Genomic DNA, 25,046 nt, shown 5'->3' with positions numbered 1-25,046 from the left:
TATATTTATATTCCCCCCCCCTTAAAAAGCAAGTATTTCTAGAGTATTTGCTTAGATAATTAGGGCTGGGAATGATGGTACACACCAGTAATCCCAGCACATGAGAGGCTGAGGCAGGACAATCACTAAGTTCCAGGCCAGCCTGGGCTACAAAGTGAGCTCAAGGACAGCCTGAACTACATAATGAAACCTTGTCTCAAAAAAAGCCCTCAAAAATATACACACACACACATTAATATACAATATACGTTGCAAAAATTAAGAAAATTAGGCCCAGTGAGATAGCTCAGTAGAGTAAGTGCAGGGTCCTGAGTTCAATCCCTGGTATCACAAAAAAAGAAAACAGAAAATCAGATCTAGACTGGTAGAGATTAAACACTACTGCTAAAAGAAATAAATCACTGCTAAAAGAAATAAATCACTGGTTCAGATTTATATATTGAATCCTCCAATTAGATACTAAAATCACAGAAAGGATATAAAGGTAGCCAGGCATGGTCCTACATGCATGTACTCCCAGCAATCAGAGGCTGAGAGGGGCCAGGGAGATGGCTCAGTGGAATAAGTGCTTCCCTGGCAAGCACAAGGGCCTGAGTTCAACCCCTGGTTCCGCAAAAAAAAAAAAAAAAAATCAGAGGCTGAGGCAGGAGCAATACTGTGAGTTCAAGGACAGCCTGGAATATACAGCCAGATCCTGTCTTCAAAAAAAAGATTTAGGGGGCCGGGGAGATGGCTCGGTAGAATAAGCGCTTGCCTGGCAAGCGCAAGGGTCTGAGTTCAATCCCCGGTTCCACAAAAAAAAAAAAAAAAAGATTTAGAACAAGATGTAGGAGAATAAGACTGCTCTGAATAAATTATACATTAACTAGAGAAAACAGAGCCACATAAATGAGGAAAGGAGAATATTAACATCATGGTGTTCTTAGTAGTCATCATTAGCTGAAAAACCATAACCTAAATGAAGGAATAAAATTGACTTACTTTATCAACACCCATCCTTTTAAAGCCTGCTTGTAGTATTTTGAAGTTCTGGATATATTCATGTTCTAGCTTAGCTTGGAATTTCACTTTCTTCAAGGCAATGGAGCCAGGGAAGAGCATGTCCATAAACTGACAATAGGCAGCCCCTGAATGAACAATAACCACACAAAAATACAACAAATACAAGGTTACTGAATGCAACTGTTAAAGAAGCACGGTCAATTTTTTCTCAAATGCAAAAGAAAAAAAAATTTCCCTGAGATCCACTTAACCTAAGTGTTATGATGCATACCTATCATGTCAACAAAGCCCTGGGTCACAACCCCAGCACTGCCAAAAGAAAAGCACCTAATTTTTATAAACCAAGTTGAAAACATTTTATATTCCTCCATTAACAAAATATAAACTGGACATGGTAGTGCACGCTTGTAATCCCAGCACTCAGAGGAGACTGAGGCAGGAAGATTACTGGAAACTTAGGTCAGCCTCAACTATGTAGTGAGTTTGTAGCCAGCCTGAATTGCATAGGAATGACCCTGTCTCAAAAATAAAAATGCAAAATAAATAAATAAATAAATAAAAATGTGGGGCTGGTGAGATGGCTCAGTGGTCTGAAGCACCTACTTAGAACAAGCTTAGCAAAGCACAGGGACCGCGGTTCAATCCCCCGGCACCACATGCCAGCCAGCCCCGTCCCCTGGTGGGCTGAGCTGGCCACACACACACACACACACACACACACACAAATGAAAATATTTTTAAAAAATAAATAAAAATAAAAATGTGGGGCTGGGGAGATGGCTCAGTAGAATAAGTGCTTGCTAGGCAAGCGCAAGGGCCTGAGTTCAATCCTTGGTTCCACCAAAAAATAAAAATAAAAATAAAAATAAATACTTTAAAAAATAAATAAATAAAAATGTAAGTTATACGGCTTTGAACTCACTATATAGCAAAGGCTAGTCTCAAACTCAGTAATATTCCTGCCTCAGCCTCCCAAGTGCTGGGATTACAGGCATGTACCACTACACCTAGCTTTACATTTTTTTTATTTTAACAAGTACTGGATGCACTGAGCCTGGGACCAAATCTGGGTGTGGTGGCCCACACCTGTAATCCCATGTTGGGGAGGCTGAAAACAGAAGGATCACTATGAGTCTGAGCTGCATAGTGAGACCCTGCACCAAATACATTAAATAAATTAATAGTACTATAATAACTATGCATACTCCATCTTATTTACTCCCAATTTCATTTTTTCCTCTGCTTGTCCTTTTTATCCAACCCCCAAAATCATTCAGAGGTGCTTAAACTTTCCAGGAATATCATGTCTACCAACCTCACCTCTCCTTATTCGAAGGAGGCTTCGCTGTACACTTGCTATCCTTCAGGCTACTTCACCAAAGGAGTATGCTGGGAAGATGGCAAGGAAACCAGCGCTAAACAGTAAGTGTCCTGGGCTGGTAAGATGGCTCAGTGGTCTAAAGCACCTACTTGGAACAAGCTTGGCAAAGCACAGAGACCGCGGTTTGATCCCCCAGCACCACATGCCAGCTAGCCCCGCCCCCAGGTGGGCTGAGCTGGCCACACACACACACACACACACACACGAATAAATAAATGTTAAAAAAAAAAAAAAGTATGTGTCCAGCTGGACACAGAAGCACCACAAAATGTATTTTCAATTTTGAATCAGGCCAAAATACTCCCTGCTAGGTCCAGCACAAAGACGGTCACTATGACTTTAGAAGCAGATGTAAAGAGAACAAAGGTACATGAATGAGCATGGTAACATTCATTGTATCACCTTCAGATTGTGAAGGCTTAGCCGGGTGTGGTAGTACACCTGTAAGCCCACAGCTTGGGAAGGTGAGGCAGCCTGAACTACATAGTGAAACCCTATCCCAAAAAACAAATTTAAAGGCTAAGGATATAGCTCAGTGGCATGGCACCTGCCTGACAAACACGAAGTGCTAAGTTCAATTCTCAGTAAACCTCTCCAATTTTTTTAAAAGAAAAATGTTTACAGGGGCCGGGGAGATAACCCAGTAGAATAAGCGCTTGCCTGGCAAGTACAAGGGGCTGAATTCAATCCCTGGTTCCACCCAAAAAAAAAAAAACAAAGCCTATAATCAATCTCAGCACCCAGACAGAACCAAAAGCTGTACCCAGGCCAGGCATGGTAGCATACACTTCTAATTCTGGTACTCTTTAAAGCTGACTGAGACAGGAGCATCCTGCTGCAAATTTGAGGTCATCCTAGACAACATAGGATGTTTTTTAAGGCAGCCTGCACTACATAATGCAACACTGTCTCAAAAAAAACCTGTAATCCAATGCCACAGAAGCAAGAGAACAAGTGCAGAGTTGGTCCTGGAGGGTGACACAGGAGGATGGTTGTAAATTCGAAATAAGCCTAAGGCTACAAAGTGAACTCAAGGCCAGCATGAACTGCATGGCAGAGACCCTGTCTCAAAAGACAAAAAAGGGTCCGGGGAGATAGCTCAGAAGTGCCTGGCAAGTGCAAAAGGGCCCGAGTTCAATCCCCAGTTCTACTAAAAAAGAAGAACAGAAAGAGAGAACATGTTTAGGATCACATCCAAATACCCAATTCCCATTCAATTTTTTCCCCCATCATTAGAAGCCTTCCCTCAGTTCAGTCAAGAAGCACTACTTTCTAGATTAGCGGTGTGGCCAAAATATGCTTGTTGGATGAAATGGGATTAATATACAAAGAAAAACATCTAGACCTACTAAAAGGGCTGAGAGATAGTTCAGTAGCCCAGCACTTGCTTAGCTTGTGTGAAGCCCCAGGTTCAATACTCAACACTGGAAAAAAACTAAAAAAGACCCACTAAAAACCAACAAGGCTGAGCTGAACATGGTGGTAATATACCTATTAACCCAGCACTCTGGGAGGCTGAGGCCAAGTGCCAGCTCAGACTGAGCAACTCAGCGATTGTCTAAAAAAAAGACCAAAACAGGGCCGGGAAGATGGCTCAGTGGAATAAGCCCTTCCCTGGTAAGCACAAGGGTCTGAGTTCAATCCCCCGTTCCGCAAAAAAAAAAAAAAAAAAAAGACCAAAACACACGTATTAGGTTTTTTTGTGGTTTTGGGTTTTGGGGGGGGCTTTTTTGAGAAACCAGGGATTGAACTCAGGCCCTTGTGCTTGCCAGGAAGCGCTTATTCTACTGAGCCATCTCCCCAGCCCCTCTGGCCTTCCTTGATCTCTGCCAGCAAAGGCTGACAACACAGCAGGAATAAGACAGGAGCACTCAGCTGGGAGATAGCTTGATGGTCTAAGCGCCTGCCTGGCAAACACAAGGACCTGGGTTCAAGGGTGCCACCGCGTCAGCCACCAAAACCAGACGAGGTAGCACATGCCTATAATCCCAGAACTGAGAAGACTGAGACAGAAGGATCACTAAGAGTCTGAGCTGCATAGCAATACCCTGTACCAAATAAATATTTTTTTTAAAAAGACCACTTTTCAGTTCAGAAGACAAACAGAATCTTATGATGGGGGGCTGGCGAGATGGCTCAGTGGTCTAAAGCACCTACTTGGAACAAGCTTGGCAAAGCACAAGGACCACGGTTCAATCCCCCAGCACCACATGCCAGCCAGCCCCGCCCCCTGGTGGGCTGAGCTGGCCACACACACACACACACACAATAAATAAATAAATAAATGTTTTAAAAAAAAAAAAAAAGAATCTTATAATGTAGCCTCAAAAAATGTTTCTCAGGCCTGAGATACCAGGAGATAGGTGGAATCACAGCCCCAAAGGGAATACGGGAAATGCCTGAGAGGAAAACAGAGCTAGAATTTAGGTTATGAGATGGGGAGAGAGATTCCAGACAAAAATATCAGGCAGATAAAGAGAGGTCTGACTTAAGAGCACGGTACCATTCCCACAACAGGGGGTCAGACCATTAACAGTAAAATGGAAGTAAGAATGACAAGGTGTCTTTCGTGAATTCAAGAGCTATACAAGACTCCACAAGAACCGGGGGGGAGGGAGAGCCAGAACACCTCTATTCTCTGTGGCACAGTAAGTATGACACCTTCAAGAAAAGGACAAGGAAAAGAGAAGGCAAGAGTTCTTCTATGTACCTGAAGCACTGTGCTTGGGTCTTGAGAGAACACAGAGGGGCCTGGATATGGAATGGAACAGGATGGACAAGAGAAATAGCTGGCAAAAAGCAGTCATGGGCTCTTTTTGACAAAAGGAATCCCACATCAAACCAGTCTGTGATCAGATTTTTTTTTCTCCCCACCCCCCTAGAAGCTAGATTTTTTTTTTTTTTTTTTTTTTTTACAGTTTTTTTTTTTGCTTTTTTTTTTGGCAGAACCAGAGATTGAACTCAGGTCCTTGTACTTGCCAGGGAAGCACTTACTCCACTGAGCCATCTCCCCGGCCTCTCAGATTTTTTTTTTTTTTTGATCATTTATTTTTCTATCTTTCAAAAATATTTAAGGGCTGTTGAGATAGCTCAGCAGACTAAGCATCTGCCTAGGCAAGCACAAGGACCGAGGTTCGATTCCTGACACCACGTGCCACACCAGCCGTGCCCCCAAGTGCACTAAGTTGGCCACTGATACCAGAGGTGGCAGCACACGCCTGTAATCCCAGCACTGAGGAGGCTGAAAACAGGAGGATCACGACAAGCCCAAGCTGCATAGTGATGCTCTGTACCAAATTTATTAAAAAAAAAAAATTGATGTTTTGCCCTCCAAAGTAAGGAGGTTGCAGAACTAAGAATGAATCTTTAGGGGCCAGGGAGACGGCTCACAGCTCAGTGGAATAGTGCTTCCCTGGCAAGCGCAAGGGCCTGAGTTCAATCCCTGGTTCCAGAAAAAACAAAAAACAAAACAAAACAAAAAAAAAAGAATCTTTAAACAACCTGCCAACTCTTATTCCTGAAAATTATTCTCACTTTGTCTCACAACCAGAGTGACACTAAGGCAAGTTCAATGCTGAGGGGCCAGAAGCCAGTGATGCTACAGGACTCGGCCACTTCACAGGCAGTAAGTTCAAGACCAGCCTCAACTGCATGAGACCCTATCCCAAAAAGACAAAAACAGGGCTGGGCAGATGGCTTAGTTCAGTAAGTGCCTCCCTGGCAAGCACAAGGGTCTGAGTTCAATCCCTGGTTCTGCCAAAATAAACCCAAGTATTTTCCTCAGTGATTTCTAGGAGCAGAAATGTTAGATCAAAGGGTATGAACTTTAGGTTCTCTCCTTTTTCTTGGTACCAGGAATCCAATTTGCCAGGCAGGCACTGTACTGCTAAGCTATACCCCCAGCCTGAATTTTAGTTTCTTGGTAATTATTTCTTATAAAGGCATTTTCAGTATATGCTTTGTAGACTTTTGTCTTTCCTGTTCCTGAATTCTGACTTGGCAAAAAACACGTCAGGTTTTTAAAACTGTATCTTACACAGATAATAGGGGTCTTGTGGGTTAGCTCAGTTGTTTAAGCGCCTGCAAGGGCAAACTCAGGCGCAGGGGATCGCAGTTTGATCCCCAGCTCCACATGGCTTACCAGACCCACCCTTAAGTCAGCCTCAGCCAGACCAAAAAAAAAATCCTTCTGAACTTTTGGGGACTTTCAGGTTAACTCAGTTGTTTAAGCACCTGTGTGGGCAAACCCAGTCAGCCACAGGGGACTGCAGTTCCACCCCTAGGTCCACATGCCTACCCAGACCCGCCTTTAAGGTAGCCTAAGCCAGCAAAGGAAAAAAAATACTTCTTGCACAGATAAGAGATGACATCAGGAATATGCCAGAAAATTCTGTGCACAGTTGCACACATGTAATGCCAGCACTTGGGTGGCTGAGGCAGGAGGATTGTTTATTTTTGTTCTTTGAGACAGGGTCTCACTATGCAGTTGAGGCTGGCCTCGAACTTCCTTTATAGCCCAGGCTGATCTCAAACTTGCAATGGTCCTCCTGCCTCTGTATGCACCACCACACCCCACAATATTTATTTATTTATTTATTTTGCTCCGAATGCCTTCAAGGCAGGTTTGGCTGGCTTGAGTTGTAGGGATCGAACCACAGCAACCTGAGCCTGACTGCTTTGTTGAAGCAGCCACTTAAAGAACTGAGCTAAAGGGCAGGTCCCCCACACACACAATATTTATTAAAAGACGTTGAACCTTCTTTTTTTTTTTTTTTTTTTGGCTTGCGGAACCGGGGATTGAACTCAGACCCCTGCGCTTGCCAGGCAAGCGCTTATTCTACTGAGCCATCTCCCTGGCCCCTGAACCCTCTTTAAAATAAAAAAAAATTTAAAAAGACATTCAATCTAGCCATCATAAATAACAAAAAATTAGCAACAACCTAACCTAAATGTCAACAAAGATGGGAATGAAATCAAACTCCAGCAAATCCACAGAAAAAGAGTATGTAGCAAGGTGAGGATAACTAAGTGGTACAGCACTTGCCTAGCATGCACAAGGTGCTGAGTTTAATCCCCAACACTGCCCCTGCCAAAAAAAAAAGGGAGAGAAAGAGAGAGAGAAGAAAAAGGAGTATGTGTCAATTCAAAATAAGTATTTCCAGCTGGGCATGGTGGCTTACACCTGTAATCCCAACACTCTGAAGGCTGAGGCAGGAGGATCAAGAGTTCGTAAGGCTGTATAGCAGTCATGGCAAACCTATGGCACACAAGCTGCAGCAGGCTGTTTGTATCACTGAAAGTGCTAAAAGGTTTACCTACTATATAGCAAGAGCCTGAAAAAATAAATAAATAAATAAATAAATAAATAAATAAAAATTTAAAAAAGAGCCTGTCTAAATATATAAATATATTTTTGGAATGCATTAAATGATGCTGAGGAATGCCAATCATTTAGCATTAAATGAAAAAGGTCAAGAATCGTTGAAAGGTGACAGAAAAACATCCCAAAAGTGGCTCTCTTTGAATAAGGGAATTATACGCATTATTTTTTCCTACCAATTTTCTACATGTTATACAAATAACACACGTCCAAGTCTTAAATCCCAAGCATTACCCCCCACAAAAAAACACATGTACAGAAACAGAACATGCTATATCCTTTGTTCTTATTTTAAATTACTGCCTCTGTCAACCTAGTTCAATAAAATTGTGGCTGAAATAGCATTTGCTTGCTATGGTCTTAAAACTTCTTAGGAATAAAAACAGCCACTGATGAGCTAATAAAAAACTAAAGGATTGGTATAGTTTGACAATGAAGACGTTACTTAGTATGCATGAGGTCCTGGGTTCAATCCCCAGCACCACAAAAATAAATGTTAAAACCAGAAGGACTGGGGAGAGAGCTCAGCGGCTTTAGTGCCTGTATGGCTGAGTTCAACCCCCATACCAAAACCCCCCAGATGTTCTTGAGTTGGGCATGGTGGTGCACACTTATAATCGCAGCATTCAGGAGGCTGAGACAGGAGGATCACTGCAAGTTCCAGACCAGCCTGGGCTACAAAGTAAGCTCAAGCCCTGACTGAACTACAAAGGGAGACCCTGTTTCTCTCTCCCTCTGTCTCTTTGTCTGTGTGTGTGTGTCTCTCTCTCTCATGCGTGCGCGCGCACACACACACACACAAACTAGAACAGTAGTTATGATTATTATGCTCAAGCAAAATGTTTGAAATCTGGATGTGCCAGATACAAACGCAGAACATAGGGGCCGGGGAGATAGCTCAGTAGAATAAGCGCTTGCCGGGCAAGTGCAAGGGCCTGAGTTTAATCCCTGGTTCCGGAAAAAAAAAAAAAAGAAAAAAAAGAACTTGGAGTAATGGAGACCATTACAAAGCAGCTCTGATCAGGACTTAAATTAATGAATTGGCTTTTTCCCATGCTTACCTGTGAGTCTGTCCAAGGCCTAAGCCCCTTGTCTAGTCGGGTACCAGACTCATAGTAAGTGAACCTCTGTGACTCACTGTTCTCCACTGAGGCTTTAAACGGCAGGTGAAACCGTGAAGCCTCAAAGGACAAGAAAAGGCCACAGCTGAGGACACCTGGCTCCAAGCTCAACTAGTAAGACGATAGCCTCAAGGATCTCACTCTTGGATGGAGACCTTCCTGGAGTTAACAAAGCCCTCTTAAATTAACATAATACCCTACTTGGAGAGGTCCTTGAGCAGTTCCCGCCCTTCTTGAGTAATCCCCTCTTTCATTCTGAAAACTAGAAGAGAGAGAGGAGGTCCTGGTCTAAGCCCCCAGAGAATCTCAAACTGTGAGAGGGTTTTGATCCTCCCAGAGCCCTGAAATCATACCACTTGTCTCTTTTGTTTAGTCTTCGTACCCACTTCTTTGGGAGATTGCAGATCCAATCAGAGCTCAATAACTTAGGGGACATTATTAATCCCATATTAGAACTCTGCAATAAAAGAGAGCAGGCACACAGGTCAGAAGGCTCAAGCACTTCTTAAACAGTTTCTCTTAGAAAAGGAAGCAGAGCAGAGTTGAGAGGAAAAGGCAACCTCTGTGGCTCTGCAGTCAACATACAGGTCTGTACATTTCCAAAGGACTTTTACACTTTCTAAGAAAAGTGATCTAGTATTCCTCTCTTACCTGAGCACAACTGTTCAATCTTTGTCAGATTCAACTGCAGAGACTCATTGATCCAGGCCAGCATGTCATGTCGACTTAGATTATCACTGGTGACTGACGTTGAATATACGTTCACTGCCATCTTCTACAACATTCAAGAAAAAAAGAGAAAGGCTGGTGTGATAATGGGCATGTAAATGAGCTGGAGTTTCCTCATTTCCCGAGCAAAGCTGCCAGAAACAATTTTTCAGTTTTGCTTTCTTCCTAGACACTAGCACCCCAACTTAAATTTTGACTTCCATGCATAAAAGCTGACTCAAATAAACAGCCAAACACAAGCCTAAATTTAGGCCCTATCTTAATGAGACTGATAACATAAAATTAAACTAGAAAAGCACTCAGGAGGCTGAAGCAGGAGGATCACTGAGTTCCAGGCCAGCCAGGGATATATACTAAGTTCAGGGCTAGCCCAAACTACATGAGTCCCTGTCTCAAGAAAAAAAAAAAAAAAATCCATTGTAGTTTTAGGTGAGCCAGAGTCTTATTCTCATTAAAATCTGAAAAAGAAGGGCCGGGGAGATGGCTCAGTGGAATAAGCGCTTCCCTGGCAAGCGCAAGGGCCTGAGTTCAATCCCTGGTTCTGCAAGGGGAAAAAAAAAAAAAAAAATCTGAAAAAGATCATCCTAATTGCCAGTACCGAAAGGAGGGAGAAAAGGCAATAGATAATAAAGGCAGGCTAATCCAGATCGGAGTGCACCATAAGGACACACTATAAGAACAGGTTTTATAGTGTCCTTGACACTTCAATTTTGTTCCTTTCATGGGATGTCAACGATGCCAAAAGGATCAATGGTGGGACTCAGCAATGTGAAACAACCATGAGATCCCCACTCTTTGGTCTTCTGTGATGCTTCATTCCCTTCACTTGATGACTACTGTACCAGTTGGTCTGACCACATCCATCTCCTACACAAAGCTGCCAGAACAGACACACATGCACTCGTCCAACCCCTTCTGATCAGCACAGAAGTCCAAGGACTACAGCAGTGAACGGCTTGCCAGGTCTGTGCCCCTCAACAGACCACACAGCACTTGATGCAATGTTAGCACATAATAAACATTAAGTAAATGCTACTTGTCTTTACGCTGTCAAGACAGTGTTGAAGAGAAAAAGGTATCTGTGTAAAGTTTTCAGAAAGCAAACCGTCAACATTCTTACAGGCCCCAAATCAACTGATCAACACAAGCTGGGGATATAGCCCAGCTGCACAAGTGCCTGCCAGAGAGAGAGAGACAGACAGAGACAGAGAGACAGACAGAGACAGAGAGACAGAGACAGAGACAGACAGAGAGACAAGAGAGAGCGATCTAAACCAGTTAGTTCCTGACTCCACTGGAAAATTAACTCATTTTGAGAGCAATTGATTTAAACTGCTACGATTAGAACTGCCACACTGGAAAACATTATGTCTTCATTTCTGAATCCATCCCAGATGAGATTTGAGGTAAGAAGTAACCCACTCAACCGCAATTTCAAACCAGGGGACCTGGGTTTGGAAGTGAGTCCATCTCTCATTAGCTGTGTGACCTTAGCCAAGTTACTAAAATCAATGTATGTTAGTTAATAATTTATGTAATAATGTATGTCAGTTAACACAAACTCTCTAAAGAGGATCATGGAAAGATTTAAATGAAATAAGGTATACTGAGCTGGAGATTTAGCTCTGATGTAGTGCCTGCCTGGCAAGCATGAGATCCTGAGTTTGATTCCCAGTACGGGGTAAAAAAAAAAAAAAAAGAGATAAGGTATACAAAATACTTGACATTTCATCAAACATAACGAGTATTAAACACAGTGCAGGGCAGAGATCTCATCTCATTCATCCAATTGGATTCCAGTGCCCTAGACCACTGTCTCTCATGAAGATCCACTGCAAGTCCTCAACTGCGTCTCGATCTGGTTGTTGGTTTTTAGAGATGGCCTCACTTTGTAGCCCAGGTAGCCTAAAACTTGATGAACCTCATGCCTCTGCCTCCTGAGTGCTTGGATTATAAACATGCACCACCACACCCATCTTTAATCTGTTCTTACACAGCCATAAGGAATTTCCGAATCGCAAATCAGATCAAGTTAAAAATCCCTGAATGAACAAATAAATGAAATGCAAACATTCTAATGCAGGACACTATTAGATATGAAGGAGAAACAAAAAATACTCTCAGGCTGAGCACCTGTAATCTACACTGGTGACATGCATATTTGTATCAGGTATTGTGTGTGTCATGCTATCATAAAATGCAAGCAGCTAGTAAAGCCACGTGTGCCTCCTGACCACGCCCCAGCTCAGAAAACATTAATGGCCTTTCATTATCACGCAATTTTAAAATCTTACATTAGCAGTACGTTAAACCTGGTCCCATGTGCTCCACAAACTGCAGCTAATAAATACAGTATATGGGATTAAGCATCCTCTGGGTACACAACAAACACACACCCACGGACTCAATCAATTAATTGGCTCTTCTAGACTGTCAAAACAGAGCCTAGTTCTTACAGTAACACTACCACTCACACTTCCTCCTCAACAGCAGTCCCACTGCTTGGTCTCAGTGGAAGACCAAGGACTATCACATAAACCTCACCCTCCCAGGGCTCAGTGACCAGTTTCAGCCACCAAAACGAAGGCCTTCCTGTTTCCCTAGGCATCTCTCCTCTTTTTTCTTTTTTTTCCTTCCATGCTGGGGATTGAACCCATGACCTATTTACTCAATTCAAAGTGCCATCCTAAGTCCTATGAGAAGGAAGGAGATGCCACCAAAAGAGCTGTGTGATGCTGGAGAAGACATCTCATCTTTCATAAATGGCTCAACTGTAAAATGGATAAACCACTGTCTTCTACATAAAGGGATGGTTAGGAGTAAAAATTAAAGTTTAATTAAAAACATTTATCTGAAAGGCACAACGCACCTCTATGTGCCAGAAACCACACTAGGTACTTCGAACACAACAAAAGAACATCTGTATGCAACATGCCAACTCTCGACCTCAGGAAAAAATTCATAGCATACAGATTAAAAGCCCAGACTCTGGCAGGGTGTGATGGTGAATGCCTGTAACCTCATCACTCTGGGACGCTGAGGGAGGAAGATCACAAGTATAAGTTCAAACTCAGGCTGGAGAAGTTAGCCAAACCCTACCTCAAAATTTTAAAAATTTTTTAAAAAGGCTGAGGATGTGGATCAATGAAAAGGCCCTGGAATATTAAGTAATGGGGAGACAGAGGGAGAGCCTGGGTTCAGACACTTGCCAGGCAGCATAAAGTAAATCACTTACTTCACTGCTTCAAGTCTTTGACTCTGGCTGGAGATAGCTCGGCGGCATAAGCGCCTGCTTGGCAAGATTTTTTTTTTTTTTTTTTTTGGTGGAACCAGGGATGGAAATCAGACCCTTGTGCTTGCCAGGGAAGCACTTATTCCACTGAGCCATCTCCCTGGCCCCCTGCTTGGCAAGATTAAGGTCCAGTAGTTCAATCCCCAGTACCAGACACACAAAAAAATTATTATTGACCTCAACTGTGTAACAAAGATGGGCTGGGGAACCTTAGTTGTGCCCTTGCCAAGTATGTGTGAGGCCTTGGTTTAGACCCTGAGCACCACAAAAGAAATTTAAAAATTAAATGAAGATAGTATCTCTTAAAGATAGTGTGAATAGTAAATATAACACACCCGTCTTTTAACACAATGTCTGAAACACAGCCAATGCCAATCAACGAATATCTTTTATTATTACCCTTGGAGACATCCCATCAGTGGTGGACGCCAGGGACCGGCCTCAGTTCCCTCAAAAGGCCTCAGGACCCTCATCTCCAAAATAGGACAGAGGTCAGGCTCTGCCCTACAGTACCCAGGGCAGCTGAGTAGCGACTGCAAAAGAACTGATATCACTGGAGTCTCCGTAACTGAAGACATTATTTTATCCACGTAGTTAACTTGTTTCCCAGCTCTCCAGGAAGGTAGACTCCTAAAATGCATGTCTTTGCCTACTCCCGCTAAGGAGGAGCACCGCTTAGCACAGGGCCTAGCATCTAGTAGGTATTCAACACCAGACAAGCATTGACGAAAAGACGTCCAAACAGCTAGCTTACATTTTCCAAGAACTGCCCTCAACCTTTTGTGTATATTCCCATTTTACAGATGCGGAAGCTGAGGTCCAGTAAAAAGCACCTGCCTCCAAGGTCGCCCATCAGGGAACTGAACTGAGATCTGAATTTCCAACTTGAACTTCATCCATGAGGCAACACTGCCTTCCACACTGCGGGTTCCCAGAGCCCTCCGCAAGGCCCATTTCCCCTACCCACACCCCTCCTGGATCCAGCTGCTCCGGGACCTCCCACGGCCAGAACGCGAGTTCCACAGCGGCTGCCCAGAAGCCCCCACGCCGCCTCGGGGTAGCCCCTACTTCCGGCCCCAGGTCCCGCCCCCCAGCGGGGCGCAGCGCGCACCCCCCGGGGCAGCTCGCGCGCGCCGGGTCACGGCCCCGCCCTTCCCCCCACCCGGCCCAAACTGCAACCCCACACGAGCTGCCCCTCGGTGTCCGCGCCTGCCCAGCTGAGGCACACACGGCCGCCCCCACTACCGCCGCCCCATTCCCGCTACCGGCTCACCGGCTCTCAGGGGAACCGCTTCTACTGCCCGCGCCCGGCTCCGGTTCCGTCTTCGTCTCGTTCAAACCGCCAGACCCCGCCCGCCCGAACGCGCGATGACCTCACACGCACCCTCCCTCGTGACGTGCCTACGTATAGGCTCGTCATTGCCCGACTGCTCCTTTTATAGGGAGGGTCCGGGCCGTGGGCGGGAGGGCGGAGCCCAGCCGTTGATGGACAGCGGAGAGAGGAGCCGGCTGTCCCGGCGACTGGACACGTGGTAGGCTGCGGCCAATGACCACCCGCGAACGCAGCTTGCGATCCGACTGGAAGCTGAGGCCCAGTTACTAGGTCTCAGTAGCAATAGCTAAAAGGAAATTGGTTTATAATGAACTTCCGCTACAATGGGTTATTGGGCAAAGATACTTGATATGCGATTTGGGAAGAGATTTAAAAGTCACCTCAGAAACATGTTCTGTCGGTAATGCACCTGTACAATCTCACGGATTATTTTTTCTTGGTTCTACATAAAATCGTGTTTGTCTATACCTTCAACTGTCTGCCTTCTCATTAATACAAGGAAACAAGCACCTTATTCGTGCCTGGGCCATTTCCCAGTGCCTGTGTGTAGTTTTTTATTTTATTGTTGTTTTGTTGTTTTTGTTTTGATTGAGCTGTTTTGTCTTGTTTTGTTTTGATCAGGACGGCCTCAAAACTCACAGCACTCCTGCCTCAGCCTCCTGATTGCTGGGATTATAGACTTGCACCACCACGCCCGGCCATCTAGCTTCTCAGTACAGCTTTGCTGAGAGAATGACACCATTTTATTGCCTATAAAACTGATGCTTTATACAAAATAGCACAGCTATACAGCTACTTCCTCTTAGTTCAATGAGAAGAAAGTTTTGAACTAATAGTGTTTAGACAAGATATTATGTCTGCAGTTTGTACTATGAATAACTATTATGAAGACAATATGCAATGCATTAATTATTGTAACTGTCCTACTAACCTGTTTTGACAATGTCTCATTGCTAGTTCTTTCTCAATAAAATTAAAAAAAAGAAAAAAAAAAGAGATATCTGCTAATGGAAAAAAAAAACTGATGCTTGGGGGCGGGGAGATGGCTCAATAGAATAATAGCAAAGCGCAAGGGTCTGAGTTCAATGGGGGAGAGGGAGAAGGAGGGGGGAGAAGAAGGAGAAGGGGGAAGGGGGGGACAAAAAACAAAACAAACAAACAAAAAACCCCTGGGGGCCTGCCCCTTAGCTCAGTTCTTAAAGTGGCCCCTTCGACAGGCTCAGGTTGCTGTGGTTTGATCCCCACAACTCAAGCAGGCCAAACCTGCCCTGAGGTCATTCGGAGCCAAAAAAAAAAAAAAAAAAAAAAAAAATCCTTCTGCCATTTTAAGTCAGCTGTGAAACTGTCTCATTCATATTTATTTCTCAATTAAAAAAAAATTTTTTTTTTTTTTTTAAACCCTGGAGGTCAAGCAGGAGGCGGTCGGGCACACCTGTATCCTAGCACTGGGCAGGCTGAGGCAAGAGGATTGCTGCAAGTTCGAGAGCAGCCTGGGCTACATAGTGAGACCCTGTCTCCAAAGAAAAAACTGAGGCTTGGAGGGAACACAATTGTTTGCTCAGAATCAGGTTGGCCCAATTTTTGAACTGCTTTTTGTCTAGATGCCATTTGTTTGTGTATTCAACAAATACTACTTATTTTCCCTATCCAAGCAGAGACTGATTGTGACCAAAAACAGACACCATCTATGACCTTTTCTGTTTCCAGTCTTGCTGTGGAGGTAGGACACAAAGAGGACACAATGACACAAGTACCTATTTAGATACAAATTGGGCAATGCTAACTAGGAAGCAAGGTCCTAGAACTCTGTGTCTTCCAGGCTTTGGGTAAGTATTGAAGCTCAGTGAAGAGCTCAGAGGAGTGGGGATTTGGGGAAGAAGTCCCTGTCAACCCAATTGGTAGGCACTTTGGGCGCGGGCGGTGGGGGGGAATAGAGAGATCTCTAACCAAATGATTATAGCAACAGTAGTAATATTAGCATCACAATGAATTAAAACAAAGCATCAACAATTAAGGATGTTCATAAATTCTTCAGGGCAATATCTGATACCCTGATTTTATACAAGAAGACATTAAACTCATTTCAACAGGTTAGATGAGTTTCATAAACAGCAAAGCTAATATCTAGGTTCAAATAGTGACTTTACTAAGAGTTAAAAGTAGATGAGCTGCTGGGATAGAACACTTATGGACAACACCCTGGCTTCCCTCTCTAGCACCATAAGGGAAAAAAGACATATATGAAATATAGAGCCAGCCAGATAGTTCAGCAGATTAAAGTGCCTGCTTAGGCAGACGCAGGGACTGAGGTTCAAATGACACAAAACAGACTGGGCAGTGGCGCGCTGCGTGTGCAATCCCAGTGCTTGGGATCTGATCTGTGTAGTAAGACCCTGCAGACCCTGTACTAAATATATTCTAAAAAAGAAAGAAATACAGAGTATACACACACAAAAAAATGGAATACACTTAGCACAGTTTGTGTTCTATAAATGTTTATAATATGGGTCTTTTCATTTAATATCAATTAAAAGATTATGTCCATGGATTGGTGTCACTATTATGTACAGGTCATTTTCTTTTTGTTGTTGTTGGTTTTTTTGTTTTAATTTTAGGGGATGGGCCCAGGGAGATAGCTCAGTAGAATAAGTGCTTGCCTGGCAAGCATAGGGTCCTGAGTTCAATCTCCAGGACCAAAAAAAAAAAAAAGAAAGAAAGAAAAAAGAAAAGAAAAAAAAAATTGTTAGACTTGCTTGGTTTTTAAAACAAAAATAAATAAATGAAGTTTAATTTTAGGGAAGGGTCTACAGAGTGTTCAGGGTTTCACTACTAGATCAGACTCTAGTGATTCTTCTGTTTACAGCCTCCCAAGTGCTGGGATTACAGGTGTGCGCCACCACACTGAGTCTCAGTTGCCATCTCAGCATGCTCCAGGGGCGGGGCCAGCATGGCGGGCCCAGCATGGCAGGCCCGGGGATCAAACCCAGCCCCTGGGCCTGCTTCCAGGCGCTTTAATCCACTGAGCCATTACAGGCCATTTTCTTTGGGTAAGTGAGGACATTAGTATGAGGGAATAAGACCAGTGGGAAAAGTAAAAAAGCACTTTTTTTTTTTCATGTCAGACGGGTAATGTGCCCACGTCGTAACAAGGTTTGAGGGAGGCACATCTCATGCATTGTAAAACATGAACACCCAATCATCAGGCTTATGAACCAAAGGATCAAATATTTTTTTTTTTTTTGTGGAATCAGGGATTGAACTCAGGCCCTTGCACTTGCCAAGCAAGTGCTTATTCTACTGAACCATCTCCCTGGCTAAAAAAGCACTTCCAATGTCAGACAACAGAATACAGACCTGAGTCTGGACACATTGAAGTAAACAGGAGCTGCAGAGCAACAGCTAGAGAAAGACCTGCTTACACTCCGACTACAGTTCCCAGAGATAAGAGAGGGGGTGTGTCCTGTCCTGTGAGTCCGAAGCCTCCCGAGCTAGCCCAGGTTATCTGGTTTCAGCCTGGGCTGTAAAAGCCCAGGGGCTAAGAAGAAAAAAGAATGCCAATCCTGAAGCAGGAATAGCTGGGGTGATTTTCATTGTTTTTATTTTTGTTTTGTGTTTGTTTTGCAGTGCTTGCATAGAACCCAAGACCTTTCACAAACTAGAAGTGCTCAACTACTGAGCCACATGCCCCTTTAATGTCCATCTTTAAACCTGCTTCACTATGTAAAGCGATTGCTTTATCATACAAATTGTGTCTTCTAAGCGCCTGCATAGACTAGCTCAGGGACCGGTTCGATGCCTGGTAAAAGGTTCAATGCCTGGTAAAACTTGCTGTGCCAACCCCGCCCCTGCTGCTTGGAGTCTGGGCGTGGTAGCCCACGCCTGTAATCCCAGAGCTGGGGAAGCTGAAATCAGGAGGATCACTGTGAGTATGAGCTGCATAGTGAGCCCCTGTACCAAATACATTAAAAAAAAAAAGGAAAAAAGAAATTGTGAGTCTTCACTGAAAAAAAAAAAAGCACTATGACTTCCAGGCCTGAGTTTTACAAGTATCTGACTTGACTGAACTAAAAGATGCTATTAGGAAACCTCAGCTTTAGTGAATAAAAGAATGTGTTAAGGATCTCACAAATTCATAGAAGAGACTATCACAAAAATAGAAAATTAGGCGTGGTGGCGCACAACTGTGATCACAACATGCAGGAGGCTGAGGCAGAAGGATTATTGTTGCAGGTTCGAGACCATCTTGGGCTACAAAATGACCTCAAGGCCAGCCTGAACTGCATAGTGAGACCCTGTCTTAAAAAGGAAAAGCTATCTACCAGCGAGACAGCTCAGCAGATTAAGCACCTCCAGGCACCACATGCTGCACCACCAGTCCACCACCCCTCCCCCCACCCCCTCCCCCCAGCAGGCTGAGCCACCAGGCTGGTGGTGGCACAGCCCGGAACTCTAGCGCTGAGTAGGCTGAAAACAAGGATCACTGCAAGTCCGAGCTGCATAATGAGACCAAGCACCAGAGAAAGACAGAGACAGAGACAGAGACAGAGACAGAGACAGAGACAGAGACAGAGACAGAGACAGAGACAGAGACAGAGACAAGAGACAGAGGCAGAGAGAGAGACAGAGACAAGAGACAGAGGCAGAGAGAGAGAGAGAGAGAGAGAGAGACAGAGAGACAGAGAGACAAAGTTGTGCCCAAGAGTGGCATGTACCTGCTATTTCAACATTTGGGAGGCTGAAGCAGGACTGCTAAGAACTCAAGACCAGCCTAGGGTACACAGTGAGACCCTGTTTCAGAAATTTTAATAAAAGGAAAAATTATAACACAAATTTTGGTAAGTTTTCTATCTACATTTAGAGAAGAGGGACTTCAACTAGGGAAGCGCTCCCAATGATACCTAGAAAGGGGGCGAGGAAGGCTACTTGGGAGAGGTGAGAATTGGAGCCCCAGCCTGGCCAGCCAGGACACAAAACAGCATGTTAGGAATTCATCACTCTTCTTTTGCTTGGTGGCTCCTCTGTAATGTAAGGCAAACGCAAGCATTGGCTGATTGGCGCTGACATGTTTTTCTTTTTGAGACGGGGTCTGACTGCAGTTCAAACTGACTTTGAGCTCACTTTGTAGCACAAGCTGGTCTCCAACTCGCAATGATCCTCCTGCCTCAGCCTCCCACACAAGTGCTGGGGCTACAGGTGTATGCCACTATGCCTGGCTTCCGGAGCTGGCATATTTGATCTCTAGTTTCAAAGGCTGATTATTTGCTAACTATATAGAGAGCTCTTCCTGATCCACTTTTTTTTTTTTTTTTGGTATTTTTAGGGAAGGGTCTACTGGGTATTCAGGGTCTCACTGTCAGATCGGACTAGACATGATCCGCCTGGGCCAGGGAGATGGCTCAGTAGTATAAGTGCTTCCCTGGCAAGCGCAAGGACCTGAGTTCAATCCCTGGTTCCACCAAAAAAAAAAAAAAACAACAACAATGATCCGCCTGTTTACAGCCTCCCAAAAGCTGGGACTGCAGGTGCATGCCACCACGCCCAGTCTCAGTTGCCACCTCAGCACACCCTGGGGGTTGGGGCCAGCATGGCAGGCCCATGGATTGAACCCCAGAAGTTTATGTTTAACCCCATGGATAAATTATTGGAATCCCGAGGAGTTAATTCCAATCTACTATAACCAGTGAGACCCAGGGTGAGAATAAAGACACTAAGGCATATTAGTGTCTTCTAGGATTAGAATAAATACACTAAGCCATGATGATGGCTATCTGGAACAAAGGCCTGAACCCAGGTTTTATTCATTCATGAAGAAAAGAGTGGCTTGAAGATGAGTGACTGTACGAACGGCAGGAAGTAGGTTAGTGCCATGAGCTGGGTTAGGTAGGAGGCCTGCACTCACCCCTGCGATATGCAAAGAAGGATATGCAGAAAATAATCTGCGTTACACAGTTGAGATAGTATCTAATGTTTTGGGGTTGGTGCTTCAGCTCTGATGTGCAATCCTTCAAGCCCAGGAAGTCACAGCCTCTATCTCAAGGCTCCGTCCCAGCTAACAGTGTGGAGCACTGGCTCTTCATCTTGTTTCAACTGGGCTCACAGTAGGGAGCAGCAGGTGGGGATTCCAGAGAAACACACCTGCCTCTTTAAAGACTACCACCAGCACCTCGGTTGGACTGATATGCATTGCTTAAAGCCAAATGAAAAGTTTTAGCCAGCTCTGTACATATCAATACATGGAAATAGGGTCAGGCTCAGCCAAAATGGAGACAACTGCTCCTCTTTCAAGGAGTCGTCCAGGTGGTCCTCCACACAGCTAGGTCTTATTTTGGGGGGAAACACCAACCCAGCCTCCAACCTGTTTTCTCTCTACAGTGCTGACATGTCAGATAACTAGGAGTCAGAGAACACAGACAGGTTCTAAGGCTTGAAGCATGACACTTAATACCCTTCTATATTTCATAGCTAACAGTTTTTGCTTTGTTTTGTGATGGGGGACTGAACCCAGGATACTACCAGTAAGCTACATCCTCAGCTTGGTGATGGTGGCAGTGGTACTAGAGATTGAAACCCAGGGGCCTTGCATTAGGCTACATCCCCAGCCATTTTTTTATTTTGAGATAGAGCTCACTAAATTGCTGAATTGGTTTGAACTCTCAGTCCTCCTATCTCAGCTTTCCAGAGCGGTAGGCCTATTGTTTTCTGCCACAATCACTGGCTTTTCTTTTTTAATTTTCTTTTTCAGACAAGGTCTTGCTATATAGTTCAGGTTGACCCTGGACTCACTGTATAGTCCAGGCTGGCCTAGAACTTGCAGCAGTCTTCTTGCCTGGGCTTCCCACGTGTTGAGATTACAGGCATGTGCCACCTTACCCAGCCTGGCTTTTCATTTGTTGTCATACTATCTCACTATGTTGGCCAAGAAAGACTTGGATTTGCCATTCTCCTGACTTAGCCACCCTGATTACAGGCATGTTCCACAGTGTCCCACTTATGTAAAAAAAAAAAACCAGAAAGTTCCAGGCACAATGGAACATGCCTGAAATTCTAGTACTTGGGCTGTTGAGCCAAAAGGATTGCATGGGTTCAAGACTAGGTTGAACTACATAGAGCACACCTGAATAAATAAATAAATGCAACCTGGCAGTAATCCCAACATTTGGGAGGTCAAGGCCAGAGGATGGTTACCAGTTCAAGACCAGCCTGAACCGCATAGTGAGACCAAGAGGTGCCAGCCAGATAGCTCAGCAGACTGAAGTGCCTGCTTAGGCAGATGTAGGGACCAGAATTTGATCCCCGGCACCACATGTCGTACCACCCAGCCCCCAGGGCACACTGAGACAGAGACTGAGACTGGGCATGGTGGCACATGCCTGTAATCCCAGCACTTGGGAGGCTGAAAACAGGAGGATCACTACGAGTCCAATCTATGTAGTGAGACCCTGTAGACTCTGTACTAAATACATTAAAAAGGAAGAAAAAGACCAACTGGCAAAACCTAAGATTTGTAGTCCAGGAAATTGATAGGTTTTCAACGGCATTGCAGCAGAGAAACAGGCAGAAGGAAAAAGAGAATGGGGTTTTATTATCTTTGAGGACACAGAGAGAATCTGGGGATGAGGAATTCTCTGGATTAGAACAAAGGGAGGCTGAGGATTTCATGGCCTTTTGCCAAGAGTGGAATCTGAAGGGGTTGTTTAGACATTCCTGAGAAACTGATTGGGGATCTACCCTGAAGGTGGTAGGTGAAAGGAAATTGTACCCTGGACTGAGTTGGAGAAGAAGTGGGGAGGGGGTCTTGGGGAAGATGGGCTTTTGTTTTAAGGGCTTCAGCCATATTAGATGGCCACCATGATTCAGCGATTCATACTAAGGCCAGAATCCATAAGTGGATGAATAAGTGGATGAATGCTCACTTCCAAGGGGCTGGGGAGATAAGCAAGTGCAAGAGTTCAATCCCCAGTTCCGCAAAAAAAAAAAAAAAAAAATTTACTTCCAGATTGTGATAAATGTACTGTAGTTTTATATGAAAATGTCCTAGTTCTAAGAAATAGGGGGCCAGGAAGATGGCTCAGTGGAATAAGCGCTTTCCTGGCAAGTGCAAGGGCCTAAATTTAATCCCTGGTTCCACCAAAAAAATAAGAAATACACATAAAGATTTAAGGGGGGTGGGGATATAGCTCAGTAGAATAAGCACTTGCCTGGCAATTGCAAGGGCCCAAGTTCAATCCCTGGTTCCACCAAAACAACAAAAAAACCCTCTGCCATATGCAGAGAGGATATGCAGAGAAAGATTTTAAGGGACCATGTCTGTAACTCTCTCCAGTGACGGCAAAAAAAATTATAGCAATGTTACAAATGTTAATATCTTGGGAACTTGGGTAATGCATGTTTAGGATTCTTTGTACTAGTCTTGTTCCTTTTGTGTACATCTAAAATTATTTTTAAAGTGGGCATGATAACCTATGCCTGTAACTCCAGCATTCAGGAGGCTGAAGTAGGAGCTCCACAAATTCCAGGCTAGCCTAGGCTTAATGGTAAATTCAAGACCAGAAAGAGACAGTCACAAAAAAAAAAAAAAAAAAACCAAACCCATAAATTAAAAAAAAAAAAGTTATGCTTCAAAGTTTTTTTTTAGGGGCTGGGGAGATGGCTCAGTGGAATAAGCGCTTCCTTGGCAAGCTCAAGGACCTGAGTTCGATCCCCGGTTCCACCAAAAAAAAAAAAAAAAAAAAAAAATAATGAATTCCCTATGCAGCCCATGGTGGCAAAAAAAGAAAAAAAATTTTAAAAATTTGAAATGTCAGTAAAAAAGAAAGGAAAAAAGGAGGGAAGTTAGGCTAGATGGAAGAGAAGGAAGCAAAGAAGGTAGTAGACAAATTGTAGCCCAGGTTGCAAAGGGCAGGAGGTAATTTCAAGGCCTAGCAAAACAAAGCAAAAAACAACCAAAAACAGTGAGATCAAGGAGTGCTTGTAGACTTCTTCCTCCTGGAAGACCAGACTTCAGCTCATCACACCTGAGGGTAATGGCTGTGACTGTTATAGGACTTAACAGAATCACCATAATCAGACTCTGGGTTGGGTCACTAGGAAAGCATTAATAGTACACAGTTCCTATGTTGCTTCCCTAACCCTGAATCATTTGATCCATACATCAGCCCTATGGAATCGATTGTATAGCTGGATAAACTGAGGCAGGGGGCTATGAAGCATACATAAGAGGTGGCAAATTAGTACAGTGGGACACTAAAACAGAATCCAGACATTTTGGCTCCCAGAAAGTAATGAAGGACCAAGCACAGGCAGGGCATAAAAGCACTCAAGCATCTGGCTAGAATGCCAGGGAATAAAGGGTGGGATGACCACAAGATCTTTTCCATCCCTATGGGGTCCCAGATGCCAAAGTCACCCTACCCCATCTCCAACAAGCAGCAGTGGGACCTGAAATGATGGGGGGAGGGGTCATGAGAAGCACTGATAACAGTTGCTGTCACCAGGGTGAGCACCAATTGTGCATCTGGAGCAATAGTGTCCCTTTGGAAGACTGATTATTCATATATGTAGGCTGTTACTACCATTAGTGGTGCCTGGTCATCACTGGCATGCACACTGCATGGCTGAAGGGTCTCTTCCACAATACCCTCATTGTAGTGAAGCACTTTCACCTGCCAGGTAAACCGGGCCCTCAAACTTCAATAATCCTGCGACTGTTTCACAAAAGGCTCACAGGCTCACTCCTCCCCAGTGTCCATCTCCCATTACCACTGAGCCTGGAAACACTCAGATCCCAGCCTGGCCTCATTCTGAGAAAACACAATAATCACACGCATGACCTCTACCAGCCACCCACCCACATGCCTGCTGCACAAGCAGGCCAACACCACAGCACCCCTCACCTGGAGGGCTAGTCCACCTCTTCTTTTCGGATTTTGAGACCGGGGCTGCTTATTTTGCTTCATCTTGTCCTGGCATTTGCTACAGAACTGTGTACAAGATGGCTTAATTGGGCAGCCACTGCCCCTTGGGTCCCAACACCTCAGGGAGGAGTTTAGGGGCAGCCTCTTGCTAATTGCCGAATCTCACTATGACAACTCAACTGGACTATTCTAGCCTATGCTAACTTTCAGATAACACACTTGATTTCCCATCTCACATTCCTAAAGCCTCTCACCTCTTCACATGCTTTGCAATTGTGCTTCTCAGCCTTTTGGCAAAGATTAAATGTGGTATCCGTTCTTATAGTTTAATAGCCAATACTTCCTCTGGTCCAGGAAATACAAATGTTTAGAAGATAGAATAGAAACTTAAGCTTGTTTTAACCTCACCATGCATCAACCTGGTACTGCAGTACCTCCACAAGTGGTTGGTGTGGCTCACTACAAAACAAAAAAACTTTTTATCCTTTATGTAACTATCAAAGATCTATCCCTGATTATAATCTTTCAAATGAGGGCCAGGTGTAGTGGTACACACCTGTAATCCCAGCACTTGGTTGGGTTAGGGCAAGAGGATCGAAGAGTGCAAGACTCAAACCCTGGAAGATTCAATTAATGGTAGGATTTCAGTCTGAGGGATCAGTTGAAAGCACTCACTGCCAAAGTCTCTCAACAGCTTCCTCACTGAAGGTGGCAGTTCTGCAAAATGACTACTGGACAACTGTGCAGTGAGGAACAGCAGAATGCCTCAGAGCATGAGACTTGGCCCCAGCAGTCTTCATCTAAGAAATAAGGTCCAAGGCTTTTACCCAGACATTAAGCTTTAAATGAAGGTTGAGACATTTAATCATGTGGCCCTTAAAACCCACAGCACTG

At 44.2% G+C, this 25,046-nt stretch overlaps 1 protein-coding gene and 2 non-coding genes across 3 annotated transcripts in view; 1 reads left to right on the top strand and 2 right to left on the bottom strand.

Annotated features, from left to right (window-relative positions):
• The window catches only part of Mapre1 (microtubule associated protein RP/EB family member 1), a 27,430-nt gene extending 13,142 nt beyond the window's left edge, over positions 1-14,288 (bottom strand). Inside the window, exons 1-3 of the mRNA XM_004630812.3 lie at positions 14,179-14,288; positions 9,536-9,659; positions 982-1,127 (exon numbers count right to left, since the gene is read on the bottom strand). Of these exons, the coding sequence (XP_004630869.1) occupies positions 982-1,127; positions 9,536-9,656 (267 nt within the window). The 5' untranslated portion in view covers positions 9,657-9,659; positions 14,179-14,288. The remainder of the gene's footprint in view (positions 1-981; positions 1,128-9,535; positions 9,660-14,178) is intronic.
• A 3,066-nt stretch (positions 14,289-17,354) lies between these two features.
• Positions 17,355-17,459, bottom strand: LOC111816710. The gene has a single exon (XR_002821059.1). It is a non-coding gene; the product is annotated as a small nucleolar RNA U13 (small nucleolar RNA).
• Positions 17,460-24,426: 6,967 nt separating this feature from the next.
• On the top strand, positions 24,427-24,612 carry LOC111816712. The gene has a single exon (XR_002821061.1). It is a non-coding gene; the product is annotated as a U2 spliceosomal RNA (small nuclear RNA).
• The last annotated feature ends 434 nt before the right edge of the window (positions 24,613-25,046 follow it).

The sequence above is a fragment of the Octodon degus genome, unplaced genomic scaffold (genome assembly GCF_000260255.1).
Source record: "Octodon degus isolate 3935 unplaced genomic scaffold, OctDeg1.0 scaffold00037, whole genome shotgun sequence".
In the NCBI taxonomy this organism is placed as follows: domain Eukaryota; kingdom Metazoa; phylum Chordata; class Mammalia; order Rodentia; family Octodontidae; genus Octodon; species Octodon degus.
Note: the sequence above shows the minus strand (reverse complement) of the source record. Positions and strands in the feature narration are given on the sequence as shown.